Source organism: Odontesthes bonariensis, chromosome 2 (assembly GCF_027942865.1).
Source record: "Odontesthes bonariensis isolate fOdoBon6 chromosome 2, fOdoBon6.hap1, whole genome shotgun sequence".
In the NCBI taxonomy this organism is placed as follows: Eukaryota; Metazoa; Chordata; class Actinopteri; order Atheriniformes; family Atherinopsidae; genus Odontesthes; species Odontesthes bonariensis.
Window position 1 is genome coordinate 125916 of NC_134507.1, and position 19610 is coordinate 145525.

The window sequence follows — 19610 nt, forward strand, 5'->3', positions numbered from 1 at the left end:
TCGAGTCATTAGGGTCCTTAGAGCGTCGGTCGAGACATTAGGGTCCTTAGAGCGTCGGTCGAGTCATTAGGGTCCTTAGAGCGTCGGTCGAGTCATTAGGGTCCTTAGAGCGTCGGTCGAGTCATTAAGGTCCTTAGAGCGTCGGTCGAGACATTAGGGTCCTTAGAGCGTCGGTCGAGACATTAGGGTCCTTAGAGTGTCGGTCGAGTCATTAGGGTCCTTAGAGCGTCAGACGAGAGAGTCAGAACCTACCTTGTTGGCTTCTCTGTATCTCTTCCTGATGTCTGCTGAACTGAAAATATGAAACAGTTCAAAGCGACTCAGGACGATCATCAGGAAATGGTTTGGATCCATCATGGACGCCCCCGCCTGCATCAGAACAGAAACAACCGTCAGTACCAGAACCAGCACACCCAGAGGGCTGAACCAGCGGCCCCAGAGGAGGCTGAACCAGCGCACCCAGAGGAGGCTGAACCAGCGCACCCAGAGGAGGCTGAACCAGCGCACCCAGAGGAGGCTGAACCAGCGGACCCAGAGGAGGATGAACCAGCGGAGGCTTTACCTGCAGCATGATGACGTCTTTGTCGAACATCTCCACTCTGCACTTCACGTTGTGGTAGTAATAAATCTGAAACAGGAAAGCAGTTTACTCAAAGCTGCATGTCCTCCTCTGATCAATACTACGCTGAGGTATGGATCACCAGGTACAGACTCACCTGGTTGATCAGAGAGAAGCCGTTCCTCCTCCACATCCCAGCATGCACCTGGGCACAGAGGACCAGGCATCGGAGGGGGAGTTCAATCAGGAGGTGAGGGCTGAGTTCCCCCTGAGGACCAGTGGAAACAGAGATCAGTTATCTGAAACAGCTGCTGTCACCAAGGAGAGGGAAACCGATCCCCAGGGGAGGGACACCGATCCCCAGGGGAGGGACACCGATCCCCAGGGGAGGGACACCGATCCCCAGGGGAGGGACACCGATCCCAAGGGGAGGGACACCGATCCCAAGGAACACTGAAAAGGTGTTTTCATGATGTTCCATCTGTGATCTGTGATCTGCAAATGTATTACTCTGTTGAACGCATATTGTTTTGAGAAGCAAAACACTTTATTTTTTTAAACCCCAGCCAACTAGCCGGACTACCTTCATCAACACCAGAACGAGGCTGGAACTCTGCTCACAGGACACAGCAGGGGGTAAGAAGATGTTCATAAATGATGTTGCTGATATGAGATGTTATACAGCTTCATGTCAAAAGAGGCGAACTGTCCCTTTAAATCAGCGCACTGCTCAGAAAACAAAGTGTCTAAAGAACCCGAGTTACTGACCAGCGGGAGCTGCTCGGGGAAACGAGACGCCACATCCGTCCTGCTGAGGAGAACATGGAGGCCTGATGGGAGAGACAGAGTGAGTGGTGGCGCAGACCTGCGGCGGGCTGCGTGCTAGCGAGCTAACGGGGGTTTACCTGCCAGCAGCCGGCACACCGGCAGGTGTATGGACACTTTGTCCTGAGACACCTGGTACCTGAAGGTGTCCACAGAGTGCCCGGCCAGGCTCAGAGTGATGGGCTGCTCCCCGTCAGGGAGGCTGCTGTGGCAGTGGCTGAGGGCGCCTAGGCACGTCTTATAGGCCTCCATCAGGACATGCTCCTAGGTAAACAGGTAAACAGGTCAACAGTTAAACAGGTAAACAGGGAGGCTGCTGTGGCAGTGGCTGAGAGCGCCTAGGCACGTCTTATAGGCCTCCATCAGGACATGCTCCTAGGTAAACAGGTCAACAGTTAAACAGGGAGGCTGCTGTGGCAGTGGCTGAGAGCGCCTAGGCACGTCTTATAGGCCTCCATCAGGACATGCTCCTAGGTAAACAGGTAAGCAGGTAACAGGTGAACAGGTAAACAGGTAAAAACCCAGTTTTTATACGAATGTTTATGGATGCCTATGACTCCAAAAACCCAGGTTTTGTACGAATGTTTATGGATGCCTATGACTCCAAAAACCCAAAAGGCCTCATTGGCAAACTTTATAAAAGCCTCACATTCATGAACAAAAGTTCCACAGACGACATTAGATAAATGATTTTCCCTTAGAGGGGGCGGGGCTCAGCCGTTGAGATAAGGGGAGGAGCTCCGAGATAAGGGGAGGAGCTCCAACATCCGGGGGGAGGAGCTCCATCATCCAGAGGGAGGAGGAGCTCCAACATCCAGGGGGAGGAGCTTCACCATCCAGAGGGAGGAGCTCCACCATGACTCCTGACCCGACCTCAGATAAGAGGGAGATGATGAATTGGTGGGTGGATGTGGTGCAGGTGTGTTCCAGGTGTGTTGGCTTACGTCGGTGGAGCACCACTCCTGGATCATGGAGATGATGTTGGTCAGCTTCATCTGCAGGGTGAACGCTGCCTCCCACTCAGGCTCCATCTCTATGTGCTGCCCCACTTGTCTCACCACGGGGTCCATCCCCTGGGACACAGAGACGGGGTGAGACACCGACCGGCTGCACCTTAGCAGGTGCACTGGGACTCGGGCTTACCTGCATACACTTGAGCAGCTCCAGAAAAGCGTTGAAGCCCTCCAGGAACTTGAGTCTGAGCTGGCGGCTCCATTCGGTGGGGGGGCTGATGAGGATGTACCTGCAGACACAGCAGCTGATTAAACCGGGAGGCCTGGCCGGCGGTCGAATGGCCACAGGTGCGGAACTGGTGCGGAACTGGTCCTCACTTCAGGTCCCCGATGAGGCTCTGGACCCGACCGAACTTGAAGGCCTGCTGGGCCGTGTAGCGGTCGAACTGGAAGCGCCCCTGCAGGTCTCGGTGGCGGAGGTGGTCCACGAAGGTCCTGATGATGGTGGTCATCAGGTCCTGCTCCACCATGAGGATCCGGGCCTGCAGCGCACACACAGGTGTGTTTCCATGACGACAGACAGACTTTGGCTTCCAGGAAGAAGTTCTACACAACAGCTCAGACAAAGAGAGGCTCTCTGATTGGACGAGAGGGCCTCCAGAAAGAGTCCAGGAAGATTCCAGGAAGAATCCAGGAAGGTTTCACTACAAACAGGAAGTTAGAGGAGCGAGTGCAGTGGGTTAGGGTTACCCTATCCTAGGGTTAGGGTAGTCCTACCCTAGAAGGTCACAGAACCCTAGGGTTAGGGTTACCCTATCCTAGGGTTAGGGTAATCCTACCGGTGACCCTACCACAGAACCCTAGGGTAGGGTTACAGAACCGGTAACCCTAACCCTACTGCACTCGCTAGGATACTCTGAACTGATGATCAGGTATTGATTGAAGCTGTATTGATTAGGATACTCTGAACTGATGATCGGGTATTGGTTGAAGCCGTATTGATTAGGATACTCTGAACTGATGATCAGGTATTGATTGAAGCCGTACTGATTAGGATACTCTGAACTGATGATCAGGTATTGATTGAAGCTGTATTGATTAGGATACTCTGAACTGATGATCAGGTATTGATTGAAGCCGTATAGATTAGGATACTCTGAACTGATGATTGGGTATTGATTGAAGCCGTATTGATTAGGATACTCTGAACTGATGATCAGGTATTGATTGAAGCTGTATTGATTAGGATACTCTGAACTGATGATCAGGTATTGATTGATGCTGTATTGATTAGGATACTCTGAACTGATGATCAGGTATTCAAATCAAATCAAATTTATTTGTATAGCACATTTCATATACAAACAGTTCAAAGTGCTTTACATAAAATAAAAGCATTGCAGCAGGGAGTGCAAGAAGCATTAAAAATACATAAAAGAATATAAAGAGAAACAAGTAAAATCATTTAAATTAATTTAAAATTAGGCAACAGTCTAGATAAGTTAAAAGATATTTCATGCATAGACACATGAGAAAAGAAATGTTTTTAACCTGGATTTAAAAATGTCTACATTTGGTGAAAGTTTAATCTCCACTGGCAGTTTGTTCCACTTATTTGCAGCATAACAGCTAAATGCTGCTTCTCCATGTTTAGTTTGGACTCTGGACTGGACCAGCTGGCCTGAGTCCTTGGATCTAAGTGCTCTGCTGGGTTTATATTCTCTGAACATATCACATATGTATTTTGGGCCTAAACCATTCTGGGATTTGTAAACCATCAGCAGTAGGGCTGAACGATCTATCGTTTTCGACCGAAAATCGCGATCTCAGACAACACGATTTTGCGATCGTCAAAGCTGCGGTTTTTTTTGGTGCATCTTTTTTTTTTTTTTTTTTTTTTTTTTTTTTTTGAAAAGCTGCAGTCGGCAGGTTTTCAAAATTGCGAGTCTAAAGTCGGAAAATTCGAACTGATACAACTTTCAGGTCCCTCCCCCAACCTCTACCAAGCTCCGAATCGCCCCCCAAACCCCTCCCCCTCTGTGGACGAGGTTGTGCACGTGAGTTCACACCAGTGTGAGCGCACACAAGCTGGGGCAGACTCACGCTCAGCAGCGTGTGCACAAGCTGTGATTGACAGGTAGGATTCCTCCACCCTAACTTGATTGGTTAAAAACAGCCGGAGCGCTCGGTTTTTGCAGGCATGATTACAGGCTTCAGAGGGAGCTACAGATTTCGTTATTTTTCCTAAACAGCCTATTTAATATTCTACTTCCAGAATCCCATGACAGTTCAAGCTAATATGACGAAAAAAAAGTTGCCGACCGCAGCTATTTTTTGGGGCTTTTTATGCCTTTATTGTTAGGACAGTTTGGGAGAGACAGGAAGCAGGGGGCAGAGAGAGGGGAAAAACACACAGCACAGGGCCGCCCGGTGCGGGAGTCGAACCGGGGCCAGCCGCATTGAATTAATTTACATTGAAACTTGATTTAAAGAAAATAAACCGTGGTTGAAATCGAAATCGCAATTTCTACCAGAAAAATCGCAATTTCAATTTTTTCTTAAAATCGTTCAGCCCTAATCAGCAGGCTTTTAAAATCTATTCTGTGACTGACTGGAAGCCAGAGTAAAGATTTTAAAGGTGCTGTGATGTGTTCAGATCTCTTAGTCCGGGTTAAACTCTAGCAGCAGCGTTCTGGATGAGCTGCAGATGTTTAATGCTCTTTTTGGGAAGTCCAGTTAAAAGAGCGTTACAGTAATCGAGTCTACTGGAGATGAATGCATGGATGAGTTTCTCCTGGTCTTTTTGGGAGAGGAAACCTTTAATTCTGTTGATATTTCTGAGGTGGTAAAAAGCTGCCTTGGTGACAGCTTTGATGTGGCTGCTGAAAGTCAGATCTGAGTCTATCAACACTCCGAGGTTACCAACTTGGTCAGTGATTATAAGGTCCCGAGTCTCAAGATATTTACCAACGCTGACCCTCTTCTCTTTGCTCCCAAACAGAATGATCTCAGTTTTGTCTTCATTTAATTGTAGAAAATTATCTCTCATCCAGGTGTTTACTTCCTCCAGACACTGACACAGTACGTCTGCTGGGCTGCAGTCGTCCGCTGACAGAGACACATAAAGTTGTGTATCGTCTGCATAACTGTGATAATTGATGTTAAAATTCTGCAATATCTGACCCAAAGGGAGCATATACAAGTTAAACAGAAGAGGTCCAAGAATTGACCCCTGGGGGACTCCACAAGTCATGGCATTGATTGAAGCTGTATAGATTAGAATACTCTGAACTGATGATCGGGTATTGATTGAAGCCGTATTGATTAGGATACTCTGAACTGATGATCAGGTATTGATTGAAGTTGTATTGATTAGGATACTCTGAACTGATGAGGTGTGATGTCAGACTGGCTGATGATGTCATCAGGTCGGCGTCCTGCTGCAGGAACTCACCAGAGACGGGACTGTGAACACTTGCACTGACAGGTCAGTGATGGAGAACTCACGGTCGTGGTCGTCTTTCACGTAGTCGCTCTGCAGGTGTTGGTAGTTCTACCAGCAGAGAGACAGGGGAAGACAGAGAGGCTCAGAGAGGGGGAGGAGCTACTCACCACGGTCGGGACGGTGAAGAGCTGAACGGACAGTGAGGTCACCGACACCACCCGCTCGTGGTCGTCCTCCATAAAATCTGTCTGAAGGCGTCGGTAGTTCTAAAGGGGGACGACATTTCACCTCTGGGTCAGAGGTAGCTGTTGTACCCCGACCCGACCCACCACCCCACTAACAGACAGTCAACCAGAACCGTACGGCCCGTCTCGTGTTCTGGAGCCGAGAGACGTGTACACTGTCCACAAACTTCTGAAAAGCGGGTCAGTCCTCAGAACACTGCTAACGGGTTAAGACTTCCCATTCCTAAAGACTTCCCATTTAATTAAGACTTTCCATTTCATTAAGACTTCCCATTCCTAAAGACTTCCCATTTCATTAAGACTTCCCATTTAATTAAGACTTTCCATTTCATTAAGACTTTCCATTTCATTAAGACTTCCCATTTCATTAAGACATCCCATTTCGTTAAGACATCCCATTTCGTTAAGACATCCCATTCCGTTAAGACTTCCCATTTCGTCAAGACTTCCCATTTCGTTAAGACATCCCATTTCGTTAAGACATCCCATTTCGTTAAGACATCCCATTTCGTTAAGACATCCCATTCCGTTAAGACTTCCCATTTCGTTAAGACATCCCATTTCGTTAAGACATCCCATTTCGTTAAGACATCCCATTTCGTTAAGACATCCCATTCCGTTAAGACATCCCATTTCGTTAAGACATCCCATTTCGTTAAGACATCCCATTTCGTTAAGACTTCCCATTTCGTTAAGACATCCCATTCCGTTAAGACTTCCCATTTCGTTAAGACTTCCCATTCCGTTAAGACTTCCCATTCCGTTAAGACTTCCCATTCCATTAAGACTTCCCATCCCGTTAGGATAACAAAACGTTAAACAAGTTCTCCTCTCAGAACTATAAAATGAAAGGTGGTGCCCCTTCTTTTCTTAATATTCTGCATATTAATCCATTTTCGGTGCAGAAACGCTCCAGCTGACACGCTTTATGAGACAAGCTTTCTGTGACGGGTCGGCGACCTCAGAGACTAACCTTCCGACTTGATCGGAGCGCCGGCTGCCGGGCGGGTTGATCCCGGCTTAGGATTCAAACACATGTTAAACTGAGAACGTCACTGTCCAGAACAGCTCTGCAGCTTCCTGATGGCACCCACACAGAAGCCCAACATACTGGCGGCTGGATCAAATGTGGCCAAAGGCTAAACAAACACTGTAGGCTCCTCCCACCAGGTCATCACATGCCTAGGCTCCTCCCACCAGGTCGTCACATGCACCCACCAGATCAAACTACTTGGGTTAGGGTTACACTTACCTTGGCAAACTGGATGGCAAAGATCTTTTTGTACTTCAGGTCCATGAGGAGGCTGTTCATGAGCAGCTGGTGGTAGATGTTCCTCGCTCCTGCAAACACAGAAAGGTGATGTCAGAGCGGACAGGTGGGGTCTACACATCAGGTGGGATCTACACATCAGGTGGGGAGATCAGGTGGGGTCTACACATCAGGTGGGGTCTACACATCAGGTGGGGTCTACACATCAGGTGGGATCTACACATCAGGTGGGGTCTACACATCAGGTGGGATCTACACATCAGGTGGGATCTACACATCAGGTGGGGTCTACACATCAGGTGGGATCTACACATCAGGTGGGGTCTACACATCAGGTGGGGTCTACACATCAGGTGGGGAGATCAGGTGGGGTCTACACATCAGGTGGGATCTACACATCAGGTGGGGTCTACACATCAGGTGGGATCTACACATCAGGTGGGGTCTACACATCAGGTGGGGTCTACACATCAGGTGGGATCTACACATCAGGTGGGGAGATCAGGTGGGGTCTACACATCAGGTGGGGAGATCAGGTGGGATCTACTCATCAGCTGTGGGGATCAGGAGGGATCTACACATCAGCTGTGGGGATCAGGAGGGATCTACTCATCAGCTGTGGGGATCAGGAGGGATCTACTCATCAGCTGTGGGGGTCAGGTGGGATCTACTCATCAGCTGTGGGGATCAGGAGGGATCTACACATCAGTGGGGATCAGGTGGGATCTACACATCAGCTGTGGGGGTCAGGTGGGATCTACACATCAGCTGTGGGGGTCAGGTGGGATCTACACATCAGGGGGGATCTACTCATCAGCTGTGGGGATCAGGTGGGATCTACTCATCAGCTGTGGGGATCAGGAGGGATCTACACATCAGCTGTGGGGATCAGGAGGGATCTACACATCAGTGGGGATCTACACATCAGCTGTGGGGGTTAGGCAGGATCTACTCATCAGCTGTGGGGATCAGGAGGGATCTACTCATCAGCTGTGGGGGTCAGGTGGGATCTACTCATCAGCTGTGGGGATCAGGAGGGATCTACACATCAGGGGGGATCTACACATCAGCTGTGGGGGTCAGGTGGGATCTACTCATCAGCTGTGGGGATCAGGAGGGATCTACTCATCAGCTGTGGGGGTCAGGTGGGATCTACTCATCAGCTGTGGGGATCAGGAGGGATCTACACATCAGGGGGGATCTACACATCAGCTGTGGGGGTCAGGTGGGATCTACTCATCAGCTGTGGGGATCAGGAGGGATCTACACATCAGGGGGGATCTACACATCAGGTGGGATCTACACATCAGCTGTGGGGGTTAGGTGGGATCTACTCATCAGCTGTGGGGATCACTTACCTTTCCACATCTTGGAGTCATTGAGCATCAGTCGGTCCACCAGAGAGGAGTTCTCTCCTTCTGGACCCCTCTGTAGGCCCACCTGGCACAGGATCCTCCTGAGACCATCTGAAACAGAGTCAGCACATCAGCAACAGGAGCTCACAGGGAATTATGGGTAATGGAGTCCAGACGTACCGGAGTACTGAAGGATCTGTCCCAACCAGCTCAGAGCCTTCAGAGCAAAACACTGATGAGCCACGACAGACGAGTGCATCACCTCCACCCTGAGGGGCTTCGACTGGCGGCTGGTGTTCCTCTGAGGGAAGAGGGCAGGGGTCAGGGGTCAGGGGGCAGAGGCTTGACACGATCACATAAATCAATGAATCAGAACTCTTACCACTATGACAGACTTGGCCTGTTCACAGAACTGAAAGTCTCCGTATCGGACCGACTTCCTGCCCTGCACACACACAGACAGGAGCAGGGGGCATTAACCTGGGGAATATGTGCTGTGCATGTGCTGTGCATGTGCTGTGCATGTGTGAGCACTGACGTCTCTGTCCACGGTGGTGGCGAAGCTGACGGCCTCTTTGTGGCTGCAGCTGACGGCCTTCTGCAGGGTGTATATCACCTGTTCGTAGGTGTGGACCTCATCGTTGAACAGCATGCAGTAGTAGGTGTCAGCCCTCTCCCTGCACACACAGAGCAGATCTTATGCCACTGGAAAAGCAGCCTACATGTAGCCATGCTACATCGTTACCGTGCTACATCGTTACCGTGTTACATCGTTACCGTGCTACATCGTTACCGTGCTACATCGTTACCCTGCTACATCGTTACCCTGCTACATCGTTACCCTGCTACATCGTTACCGTGTTACATCGTTACCGTGTTACATCGTTACCGTGCTACATCGTTACCGTGCTACATCGTTACCGTGCTACATCGTTACCGTGCTACATCGTTTCCGTGCTACATCGATACCGTGCTACATCGTTACCGTGTTACATCGTTTCCGTGCTACATCGTTACTGTGCCACATAGTTACTGAGCGTGCACGTACGGGGGCTCCAATCCTGCAGGCAGCTGCCCTTCTTGTTCCCAGGTCAGCAGGTCCACGGCGTACTTCAGGATGACGTAGAAGATGCTGTAACCCCTGGCAACCATGTCAGGCGGCAGCTGGGTGACGGGGTCCTGGAAAACAGGCAGGTGGTTCACACAGAGTTTATCCATGAGTCGTTTCGGCCATATTTCACACCGCTGCTCTAAAACTACAAGGGGACCCACGGGTGGAATAATGGGTGGATGTCTCACCTCCTCTGAGTCTCTGCTTCCATCTGTAGGAGTGTGTTTCTGACAGTAGGCGCCCTCCTTCCAGGCCTCGGCATCTCCACAGTCACAGAAACCTCCACCTCCTGATGTAGTCATCTGCAAACACCAACAGTCAGGGCCGACCCAACCCCACCTAAACTAAACTTGCCCTGACTGACCCGCTGTGTGTGTGAGTGTGTGTGTGTGTGTGTGTGTTCTCACTCTGTATCGATGGTCTTTGTGAACACTCTCCAGGAAACACTTCATGCAAAGAACGCACGTCGGGTCAGCTGCACACTGCCTGAACACAGACAGACAACCTCAGTCACACAGTGTGTGCGTCTGTTAGCATCTCTGTTAGCATCTCTGTCAGCGTCCCTGTTAGCATCTCTATTAGCGTCCCTGTTAGCGTCTGTCAACGCCTCTGTTAGCATCTCTGTTAGCGTCTCTGTTAAGGCTCGTGTATACTCTCGCAGCAGTATGTCGCAGTGAGCTTGTCGCAGACATGACGCAGTTATTTTTGATTTATGCCCACTTTTGAAGCGCGGTCTGCGCTATGTTAATCCCACGCCACAACGCAAGAGGGACAATCACGAACAAGCTAGGATTGTGGGTGTGGTGGGTGGCGTGTTTCTCTTCCGGTTACGGAGCTCATTCAACAACAATGGCGACTGGACGAATGCGCACTTTGATTGAGATGCAGCTGATCGATATAGAAATAGAAGAAATATTGCTACTACTGGAGCTGGCAGAGAGGTGAAAGAATCGTCACGGTTAGCACGGTTAGCGTCACCATTAGCCGGTTAGCAAACCGGAAATACGCATAGTGTAGAGCGGATGTAGAGTTGACCAATCAGAGGCCTCCTTTCTCTCCTCCCTGCGGCGATGTCTGCGGCACTGTCTGCGGTCAGTTACAATTTTGGGGAGGTGCACCAGAGTGTCTGCGTAAGGGGGGGGGGGGCATGTCTGTGTTAACTGCGAGACACACGCAGACAACCTGGTTTCCGACCATAAACCGCCCTTTAGCGTCTCAGTTAGCGTCTCTGTCAGTGCCCTTGTTAGCATCCCTGTTAGCGTCCCTGTTAGTGTCTCAGTTAGCATCTCTGTTAGCGTCTCTGTTAGCATCTCTGCTAGCGTCTCAGTTACCTGCAGGAGTAGGTGGGCTCCCCCACCTTGAACACGTGGCCACACAGCGGGGACGGCTGGTTGTTCTCCTGCAGGGCGGCGAGGCCGGCCGCTGGCTCCTCCCCCAGAAGGAACCACTCCAGCGGCGCCAGCAGCAGCAGCTGACAGCCCAGCTCCTCCCTCTGCTCCTCCCGGCTGCTGCCATTCAGACCCAGGCAGAGGATTCTGGGTACGTACGCAGCCAGGTGGCGGTACACCTCCTGCTGCAGGTCGGCCGCCGCCAGCCACCGCTGAGGAGGGACCAGACGTTAGTTTGACTGACAGCCGATCAAATCAATATTCTGAGTTATGAACACACTGGGATTCAGTCAGGTGAAACACATCAAGGTGTTTGTTTGTTCAGAGTGAAAGATACACAAAGCAGAGGGGTAAAGCCTCAACTCAACGCGCTGCTTCCAACTGCAGCCATTTTAACCGTTCTGACACACCTGAGCAGCTCCCTGACACACCTGAGCAGCTCCCTGACACAACTGAGCAGCTCCCTGACACAACTGAGCGGGTAAATAACAACTACAGAACCAGTGGGAGCAGGTAAATAACAACTACAGAACCAGTGGGAGCAGGTAAATAACAACTACAGAACCAGCAGGTAAATAACAACTACAGAACCAGTGGGAGCAGGTAAATAACAACTACAGAACCAGCAGGTAAATAACAACTACAGAACCAGCAGGTAAATAACAACTACAGAACCAGTGGGAGCAGGTAAATAACAACTACAGAACCAGTGGGAGCAGGTAGATAACAACTACAGAACCAGCAGGTAAATAACAACTACAGAACCAGTGGGAGCAGGTAAATAACAACTACAGAACCAGTGGGAGCAGGTAAATAACAACTACAGAACCAGCAGATAAATAACAACTACAGAACCAGGGGGAGCAGGTAAATAACAACTACAGAACCAGTGGGAGCAGGTAGATAACAACTACAGAACCAGCAGGTAAATAACAACTACAGAACCAGTGGGAACAGGTAAATAACAACTACACAGAACCAGTGGGAGCAGGTAAATAACAACTACAGAACCAGTGGGAGCAGGTAAATAACAACTACACAGAACCAGTGGGAGCACGTAAATAACAACTACAGAACCAGTGGGAGCAGGTAAATAACAACTACAGAACCAGTGGGAGCAGGTAAATAACAACTACAGAACCAGTGGGAGCAGGTAAATAACAACTACAGAACCAGTGGGAGCAGGTACATAACAACTACACAGAACCAGTGGGAGCACGTAAATAACAACTACAGAACCAGTGGGAGCAGGTAAATAACAACTACAGAACCAGTGGGAGCAGGTAAATAACAACTACAGAACCAGTGGGAGCAGGTAAATAACAACTACAGAACCAGTGGGAGCAGGTACATAACAACTACACAGAACCAGTGGGAGCACGTAAATAACAACTACAGAACCAGTGGGAGCAGGTAAATAACTACAGAACCAGTGGGAGCAGGTAAATAACAACTACAGAACCAGTGGGAGCAGGTAAATAACAACTACAGAACCAGTGGGAGCAGGTAAATAACAACTACAGAACCAGTGGGAGCAGGTACATAACAACTACACAGAACCAGTGGGAGCACGTAAATAACAACTACAGAACCAGTGGGAGCAGGTAAATAACTACAGAACCAGTGGGAGCAGGTAAATAACCAGCAGGTAAATAACAACTACAGAACCAGTGGGGGTGGACACTCGGCGCTGACACGCTGACAGCAGTGATTTCTGGGTCCAGATGCTTGGACCCGCTGAGGTTCAGTTTTAACCGGAAAACAAGCCGAGCCGCGGGCAGCTTAACCTCCGAACCCGGCGCTCAGCGGCCGGCCGAGGCGGGGCGGCACCGGACACGGTCAGCCGGGATCTCAGGTCCAGGAGCCACTTACCGACGAGGTGTCTTTGGCGGAGAAGTTCAGGAACTCTGAACACAGAGCGGACGGTGGATCTCTGTCGGTGTCGGCCGCCGCCATCTTTCTTTCCTCTCTCTGCGATGAGGCTGCTGGAACAAGAAGATCCCGGAACCGGAAATGATTAGCCGGGGGGCGGGGCCGCGGGAAATAATAATAATGATTATAATGTTTTTAGGTAAACAAGCACGAGCTTTGAAAAAAGGGAAATTAAGAATATTATGTTTGATAAAGAAAAATATCTGCAAAGAACGAAATGGATTCAAGATAAACTGAAAAAACTTAATCTAATGAGGAAGTTTAACTCAGTTCAGCTCAATAAATGAATCCCAAGGTTTTCTTTATTCATTTATTAATTATCAAAGCTACATTTCACATACACAAATGCAAATTGTTTTAAAAGAAAACCAAATTTCTATGTTTTTTTGATTGAATTAAAGCAATACTTGCTCACAATTAAACCTTCAACAAATCATAAAGCAAAACTAAAAAATCCCAATTTGGGATTATGGACGAACTGTTGTCCTAAATCTTTGTTTTATTAGATTTTTTTTTTTTTTTTTTTTTTTTTTTTTTTTTTTTTTACACGAGACTCCTTGGCACATATGTCAGTTTTGTTCAGTAGTTTTCTTTTTTTGCAAGTGTTTTGTGACTGTTATAATCTTATTATTATTACTATCCTCATACTCCACTTGGCTGGCTTTTTTTTACGTTATGTACACATTTATATGTCGTTATTCTGCTTTGTTCCGAATAAAGTTCTTAAAAAATAAAAATACATAAAAAATAAAATAAAACAAAAAAAATAATTTAAAAAAAAAGTTCAGCTCAATAAAACCTAAATAATCCCAGATGGATAATAATTATCAGTAAACATATTCTGTTATTATAGGTACGACATGGTAATGTAAATAAATATAAATCAGCTGATCAACATATAGAAAGTGTAGCAGAGAGGAAGGTGAGATAAATCTGAGGTGTGATGCTTTCCTGGGTTAGCATCACCTGATGGAGGAGAAAACAGGTTCTCCATCAGTCAACTTAATCTGGTTAAAGCCACATAAATGTTTACTCCTGTTTTCTGCCTTCATCTCTCCTGTATTCTTCATTCTTCTTGGTGCTTTATAAATAAAACTAAATTGAATTTAATACCAGTTTAATGTTTTAATTGTAATAAATGCTCATGATTTAACTAAAGTGATCATTTTGAAAATAAATCTAATAGCTGACTTTTAAAGTGGAGCCAGGCTGTCATCAGTTGTAAAACCTTCTCTTCTTATGTCAGTGCATTTATAATTACATGCTATGCTGACTAACACCTACAGTAACCGTGCCGTTCGCCAAGTAACCAACTGAAAATGACACAAGTATAAAACAAAACCACAACATTAATTACACGGACATATTACCCACCGTGTTACCCACATACATGAACATATTTATGGTATTTAACGCAAGTTTTAATCACTTTGTATACATATATATCTTAAAGGATTACTATGTAACTTCTCAAAAAGCCCATTATGGAGTTCCCCCTACAGGCTTGGAGGTAAGTCCGGTCTCTTGCTTTGTCGGCCTCTCTCTTTCTCTTCCTTGCTTCATCAGTCAACGTCTTCTTCTGTTTCTTCGGTGCCTCTGCCATGATGATCGTACTGACAATGTTGCGCTAGCTTAGCCTTATACCTGAGAGCGTGAGAAGGGTCTATTTGTTTTTGCGGTAGGTGTGCCAGAAAGCAAGTCGAAGTACTTCCGCTCAGCTCCCGGGCCGGTCCAGCAAAGTTACATAGCGCAGTTTTTCCAACTCAGACCCCCGAAGGGCATAGGAGACAGGCCAATCGTAATATCAAAACTCATTCTTGCCGCACAATTTTTTTCAAACTGTTATTTTAAGGTAGAAATGTTACATAGTATTGCTTTAACTCACCAGCTCAGCTCCACCAGTCAAAACGACATCCATAAAAAAGAAGATCCGGCAAGTTACTACATCCGCCCCAAATAAAAATGGGGGTAAATTCTAACACAAGAGGTCGCTATGAAATCACCACAAATGTAACAAATGGTAGAAAATATACCAACATGTTTGAAAAACAGGAGAACTTCACACACCTCCCACTCGGGCTACTTGTCAGTGACCAAGTAGGCCACAATAACTATTATTAATAACAACAATAATCCACTAATATATATATATATATATATATATATATATATATATATAATAATAATATAATAATGCAATATGCAAGACCCCTCAGGTGACAAATAAAGAAACAGCACATAACTGTTCAGTGAAATAGATTTGAGTCCACAGTTTCAGCACCTCTTAGGTCCTTAGGGGAGTAAGTAAAGCCCCCTCCTGCTCCTCTACAGGCAGCAACACCACCAGCCTCCTGGTGTCCCTGTGTAGGATGGTGGAAGGACACGGCCCCTTGGCGTTCCTAGCCTGGGACAGGTCAATGGGAAGGCTATGACCCTTATCAACTGGACACGACTCCTCGACACGACCCATACCAGGTCTCCAACGGAGACATTCCTGGGTGGGGCATACCACTGTTGCCGAACGGACAGGTGAGGTCCTGCCAACTGGCTCCAACGTCTCCAAAACTTATCCACCTCCACCTGGACTGCTCGCAGACGACTGAACCGGTAGGTAGTAAATTCAAAACCCAGTGTGTCACCTCTCGGCCCCGCCCGACCCAACAGCAATGAGTTCGGTGTCACAATGTCCATAGGCTCCTCCTGAACTTGAGCTATTGTCAGGGTGGGGTGGTGAGGTAGGACACAGATGCGGACTTTCAAAAGAAAACTGGGTTTATTTTCAAAAGAAAAAAACAAAGTTCAAACAAAAGCGCGGCTGAGCCGGATTCAAAAACTAAACTGTGACTAAAACAAAACAAAATCACTTGACATGGCATGGAATAAATACTGAGCTTGGTTTGCTGTGACAAGGACCATGGATGACCTAGTAAGGATCTGACAAACTGAAAGGGGAAACCTGGAAACTAAATAGGGACCTGGGAGTGATTAGTGAATGAGTGCAGCTGTTGGGGTAAACACAGGTGACGTGAGTGAAGTTAACAAACTGAGTGAAAAACAATGGCCTAAAACATGATAAAACACAAAACTAAAACATGGCAGAGTCCCGTGGGCGGGACAGCTATGGCACCGATCGGCCTCTCATTGGAAATGTTGCCAGCCAAGTAGAGGAGGACTTCAACCTCTGCAGCAGACTCGTAGGACAAGCCACCGTCGCGTGAGCTACACGGGAGGGCGACCAATGAACCACACAGTGACAATGCCCTCGGCAAAGGGCCCCGAGCAATCCGTGCATACATTTTAGTAATCTATGTGCATGGATATCCAATGTTTTTGGATTTTTTCTTTCTCTCCTGGCGGCACTTGCAGGGCTCCGTATTCTTCCATTTTTTTATGTGCCAAATGTAGCTTTAATGAGCTTTCATACATTTAAAATGGAAATATTTTCCCTCCAATAATGAGACCAAATCTATTCATCAACGATGGATGAAAAGTGTCTGATTTATTAAAATGTGTGGTATTTAATAGATTGTTTTTCTGGCATTTTTTCACAGCAGTCCATATGATTATCGTGACCTTCATCAACATTTTTTATTTTATTTTACGTTTTATTTTTGTTGTAAACTGTTCATTTTTGTGAATTTCATTACACGTTTGAAATAAATAATTTAAAACCAAAGCAGTTGAAGAGAAAACAACAAGGTGAACACTTCAAAAATGAAACTAAAATATCTAATCAAAAATATTTAATTTGCATATTTAAAATCTTCTGATAAAGGAACAGAATGGGCCATTAAATAAATTATTTAGTATAAATTAATAAGTGTTTAGTAAATTTTACCAACATTTAAGTCATTCATTTCAATATTCAGACATCCATATGATACAGATATCAAGAATCAAAGATAATGTCCTGATATCCAGCAGCAGAGGGCGCAGCTGCTCAGAGGAAGTACAAACAAACCGCTCTCCTTTTATAAATGATGCACTTTGTAAAGTCTGTAGATATAAATTAAACACAGTCAGTCCTGTTCTGAACCAGCTGCTGGACCAGAGTCCGGAGCTCCTTTAACTCTGCTCGGATGGCCTGAAGCTCCTGGTTTTGCTGATTCTGGTCCTGAGGCTCCTGGTTCTGCTGATTCTGGTCCTGAGGCTTCTGATTCTGCTGACCCTGGTCCTGAGGCTCCTGGTTCTGCTGACCCTGGTCCTGAGGCTCCTGGTTCTGCTGATTCTGGTCCTGAGGCTCCTGGTTCTGCTGACCCTGGTCCTGAGGCTCCTGGTTCTGCTGATTCTGGTCCTGAGGCTTCTGATTCTGCTGACCCTGGTCCTGAGGCTCCTGGTTCTGCTGACCCTGGTCCTGAGGCTCCTGGTTCTGCTGATTCTGGTCCTGAGGCTTCTGATTCTGCTGACCCTGGTCCTGAGGCTCCTGGTTCTGCTGACCCTGGTCCTGAGGCTCCTGGTTCTGCTGATTCTGGTCCTGAGGCTTCTGATTCTGCTGACCCTGGTCCTGAGGCTCCTGGTTCTGCTGACCCTGGTCCTGAGGCTCCTGGTTCTGCTGACCCTGGTCCTGAGGCTCCTGGTTCTGCTGATTCTGGTCCTGAGGCTCCTGGTTCTGCTGACCCTGGTCCTGAGGCTCCTGGTTCTGCTGATTCTGGTCCTGAGGCTTCTGATTCTGCTGACCCTGGTCCTGAGGCTCCTGGTTCTGCTGACCCTGGTCCTGAGGCTCCTGGTTCTGCTGATTCTGGTCCTGAGGCTTCTGATTCTGCTGACCCTGGTCCTGAGGCTCCTGGTTCTGCTGACCCTGGTCCTGAGGCTCCTGGTTCTGCTGATTCTGGTCCTGAGGCTTCTGATTCTGCTGACCCTGGTCCTGAGGCTCCTGGTTCTGCTGACCCTGGTCCTGAGGCTCCTGGTTCTGCTGATTCTGGTCCTGAGGCTCCTGGTTCTGCTGACCCTGGTCCTGAGGCTCCTGGTTCTGCTGATTCTGGTCCTGAAGCTCCTGGTTCTGCTGATCCTGGTTCTGCTGACCCTGGTTCTGCTGATCCTGGTCCTGAGGCTCCTGGTTCTGCTGATCCATGTCCTTCCACAGAACCAGGAACTGGTCCAGAGTCTCCTGCAGAACACACAGAACCATCATGACCTGGCAGAGATGTTGGAGAACATTTAGTTTTCATTATACAGACTTTGATCTGAGCGGTTATGCGTCCCACTTCCTGATGGTCTCGGGGGGTTGCTATGATGTCATCGCACGCGTCGGCCAGCGGACTGCAGTGTTTGGAAATGTACCCGTCACCACGGAAACGAAAGAGGAGGGACATGGACTCCTCCACCTGCAGGATGACGGCGGCCTGCTGCATCACAGCAACAGCCTGCGAGTTATCGTGGACCCTGAAAGACAAAAAGGTCCAAACAGGTCCAAACAGGTCCAGGTCTCAGAATGTAAACACTTTCACAAGTCTGGACACACCTGAGGCAATGACTGGGGAAGTCTAGGTTCAGGTGTCAGTCCAGGTGAAACCCCAGGTGAACCCCCAGGTGAACCCCTCGGTGAAACCCTGGTGAAACCCCAGGTGAACCCCTCGGTGAAACCCTGGTGAAACCCTGGTGAAACCCTGGGTGAAACCCCAGGTGAACCCCCAGGTGAACCCCCAGGTGAACCCCTCGGTGAAACCCTGGTGAAACCCTGGTGAAACCCTGGTGAAACCCTGGGTGAAACCCCAGGTGAACCCCCAGGTGAACCCCTCGGTGAAACCCTGGTGAAACCCTGGTGAAACCCTGGGTGAAACCCCAGGTGAACCCCCAGGTGAACCCTTCGGTGAAACCCTGGTGAAACCCTGGTGAAACCCTGGGTGAAACCCCAGGTGAACCCCCAGGTGAACCCCTCGGTGAAACCCTGGTGAAACCCTGGTGAAACCCTGGGTGAAACCCCAGGTGAACCCCCAGGTGAACCCCTCGGTAAAACCCTGGGTGAAACCCCAGGTGAACCCCCAGGTGAACCCCAGGTGAAACCCCAGGTGAAGCCCCAGATGAACCCCAGGTGAAACCCCAGGTGAACCCCCAGGTGAAACCCTGGTGAAACCCAGGTGAAACCCGAGGTGAACCCCAGGTGAAACCCCAGGTGAACCGACCTCTGAAAGGTGTCGGTGAGCAGTGCGATCAGCAGGTTGACACACAGGATGGAGGACGCAGCCAGAAACGTTCCACACAGCAGAGGAGCCATGACGCCATCCACCGTCGCCATGGCAGCGTACTCGTACTCGTCCACCAGAGTGATCCGGTAGAGACTGTAGAGAAGGCCGGAGACAGACTGCATGCTGGGAACTGAGGAGGACCCTGGGGAAACCCCAGGTGAACCCCCAGGTGAACCCCTCGGTGAAACCCTGGTGAAACCCTGGTGAAACCCTGGGTGAAACCCCAGGTGAACCCCCAGGTGAACCCCTCGGTAAAACCCTGGGTGAAACCCCAGGTGAACCCCCGGGTGAACCCCCGGGTGAACCCCCGGGTGAACCCCCAGGTGAACCCCCAGGTGAACC

General features: G+C 48.6%; 2 protein-coding genes across 3 annotated transcripts in view; both read right to left on the minus strand.

Annotated features, from left to right (window-relative positions):
- Window positions 1-13148, minus strand: part of ubr2 (ubiquitin protein ligase E3 component n-recognin 2) — a 41061-nt gene extending 27913 nt beyond the window's left edge. Inside the window, exons 1-19 of one of the 2 annotated variants that reach the window (XM_075473234.1) lie at window positions 13024-13148; window positions 11095-11363; window positions 10171-10249; window positions 9952-10065; window positions 9701-9831; window positions 9191-9329; window positions 9035-9097; window positions 8833-8953; window positions 8656-8763; window positions 7280-7368; window positions 5792-5890; window positions 2716-2879; window positions 2528-2627; window positions 2329-2457; window positions 1465-1648; window positions 1328-1389; window positions 717-827; window positions 563-628; window positions 253-369 (exon numbers count right to left, since the gene is read on the minus strand). In XM_075473234.1, the coding sequence (XP_075329349.1) occupies window positions 253-369; window positions 563-628; window positions 717-827; window positions 1328-1389; window positions 1465-1648; window positions 2329-2457; window positions 2528-2627; window positions 2716-2879; window positions 5792-5890; window positions 7280-7368; window positions 8656-8763; window positions 8833-8953; window positions 9035-9097; window positions 9191-9329; window positions 9701-9831; window positions 9952-10065; window positions 10171-10249; window positions 11095-11363; window positions 13024-13107 (2229 nt within the window). In that variant the 5' untranslated portion in view covers window positions 13108-13148. Of the gene's footprint in view, window positions 1-252; window positions 370-562; window positions 629-716; window positions 828-1327; window positions 1390-1464; window positions 1649-2328; window positions 2458-2527; window positions 2628-2715; window positions 2880-5791; window positions 5891-5949; window positions 6049-7279; window positions 7369-8655; window positions 8764-8832; window positions 8954-9034; window positions 9098-9190; window positions 9330-9700; window positions 9832-9951; window positions 10066-10170; window positions 10250-11094; window positions 11364-13023 lie in introns of both variants that reach the window. The other variant, XM_075473226.1, reaches the window with a different exon arrangement.
- A 3436-nt stretch (window positions 13149-16584) lies between these two features.
- LOC142399003 (uncharacterized) lies at window positions 16585-19406 on the minus strand. The gene is made up of 3 exons (XM_075483323.1): window positions 19206-19406; window positions 18261-18465; window positions 16585-18190 (listed from the first exon to the last, which is right to left on the minus strand). Exons 1-3 carry the CDS (start codon window positions 19388-19390, stop codon window positions 17093-17095), a joined length of 1488 nt encoding a protein of 495 aa, XP_075339438.1. The 5' UTR covers window positions 19391-19406; the 3' UTR covers window positions 16585-17092.
- Between the last annotated feature and the right edge of the window lie 204 nt (window positions 19407-19610).

Excerpts from the sequence above, each read along its gene's own strand:
- LOC142399003 (XM_075483323.1), bottom strand. The coding sequence starts at position 19,390 with ATGCAGTCTGTCTCCGGCCTTCTCTACAGTCTCTACCGGATCACTCTG. Across the intron at positions 18,466-19,205 it reads CTCACCGACACCTTTCAGAG|GGTCCACGATAACTCGCAGG; the intron begins GTCGGTTCACCT and ends TTTGTCTTTCAG. Across the intron at positions 18,191-18,260 it reads GCATAACCGCTCAGATCAAA|GAGACTCTGGACCAGTTCCT; the intron begins GTCTGTATAATG and ends TGTGTTCTGCAG.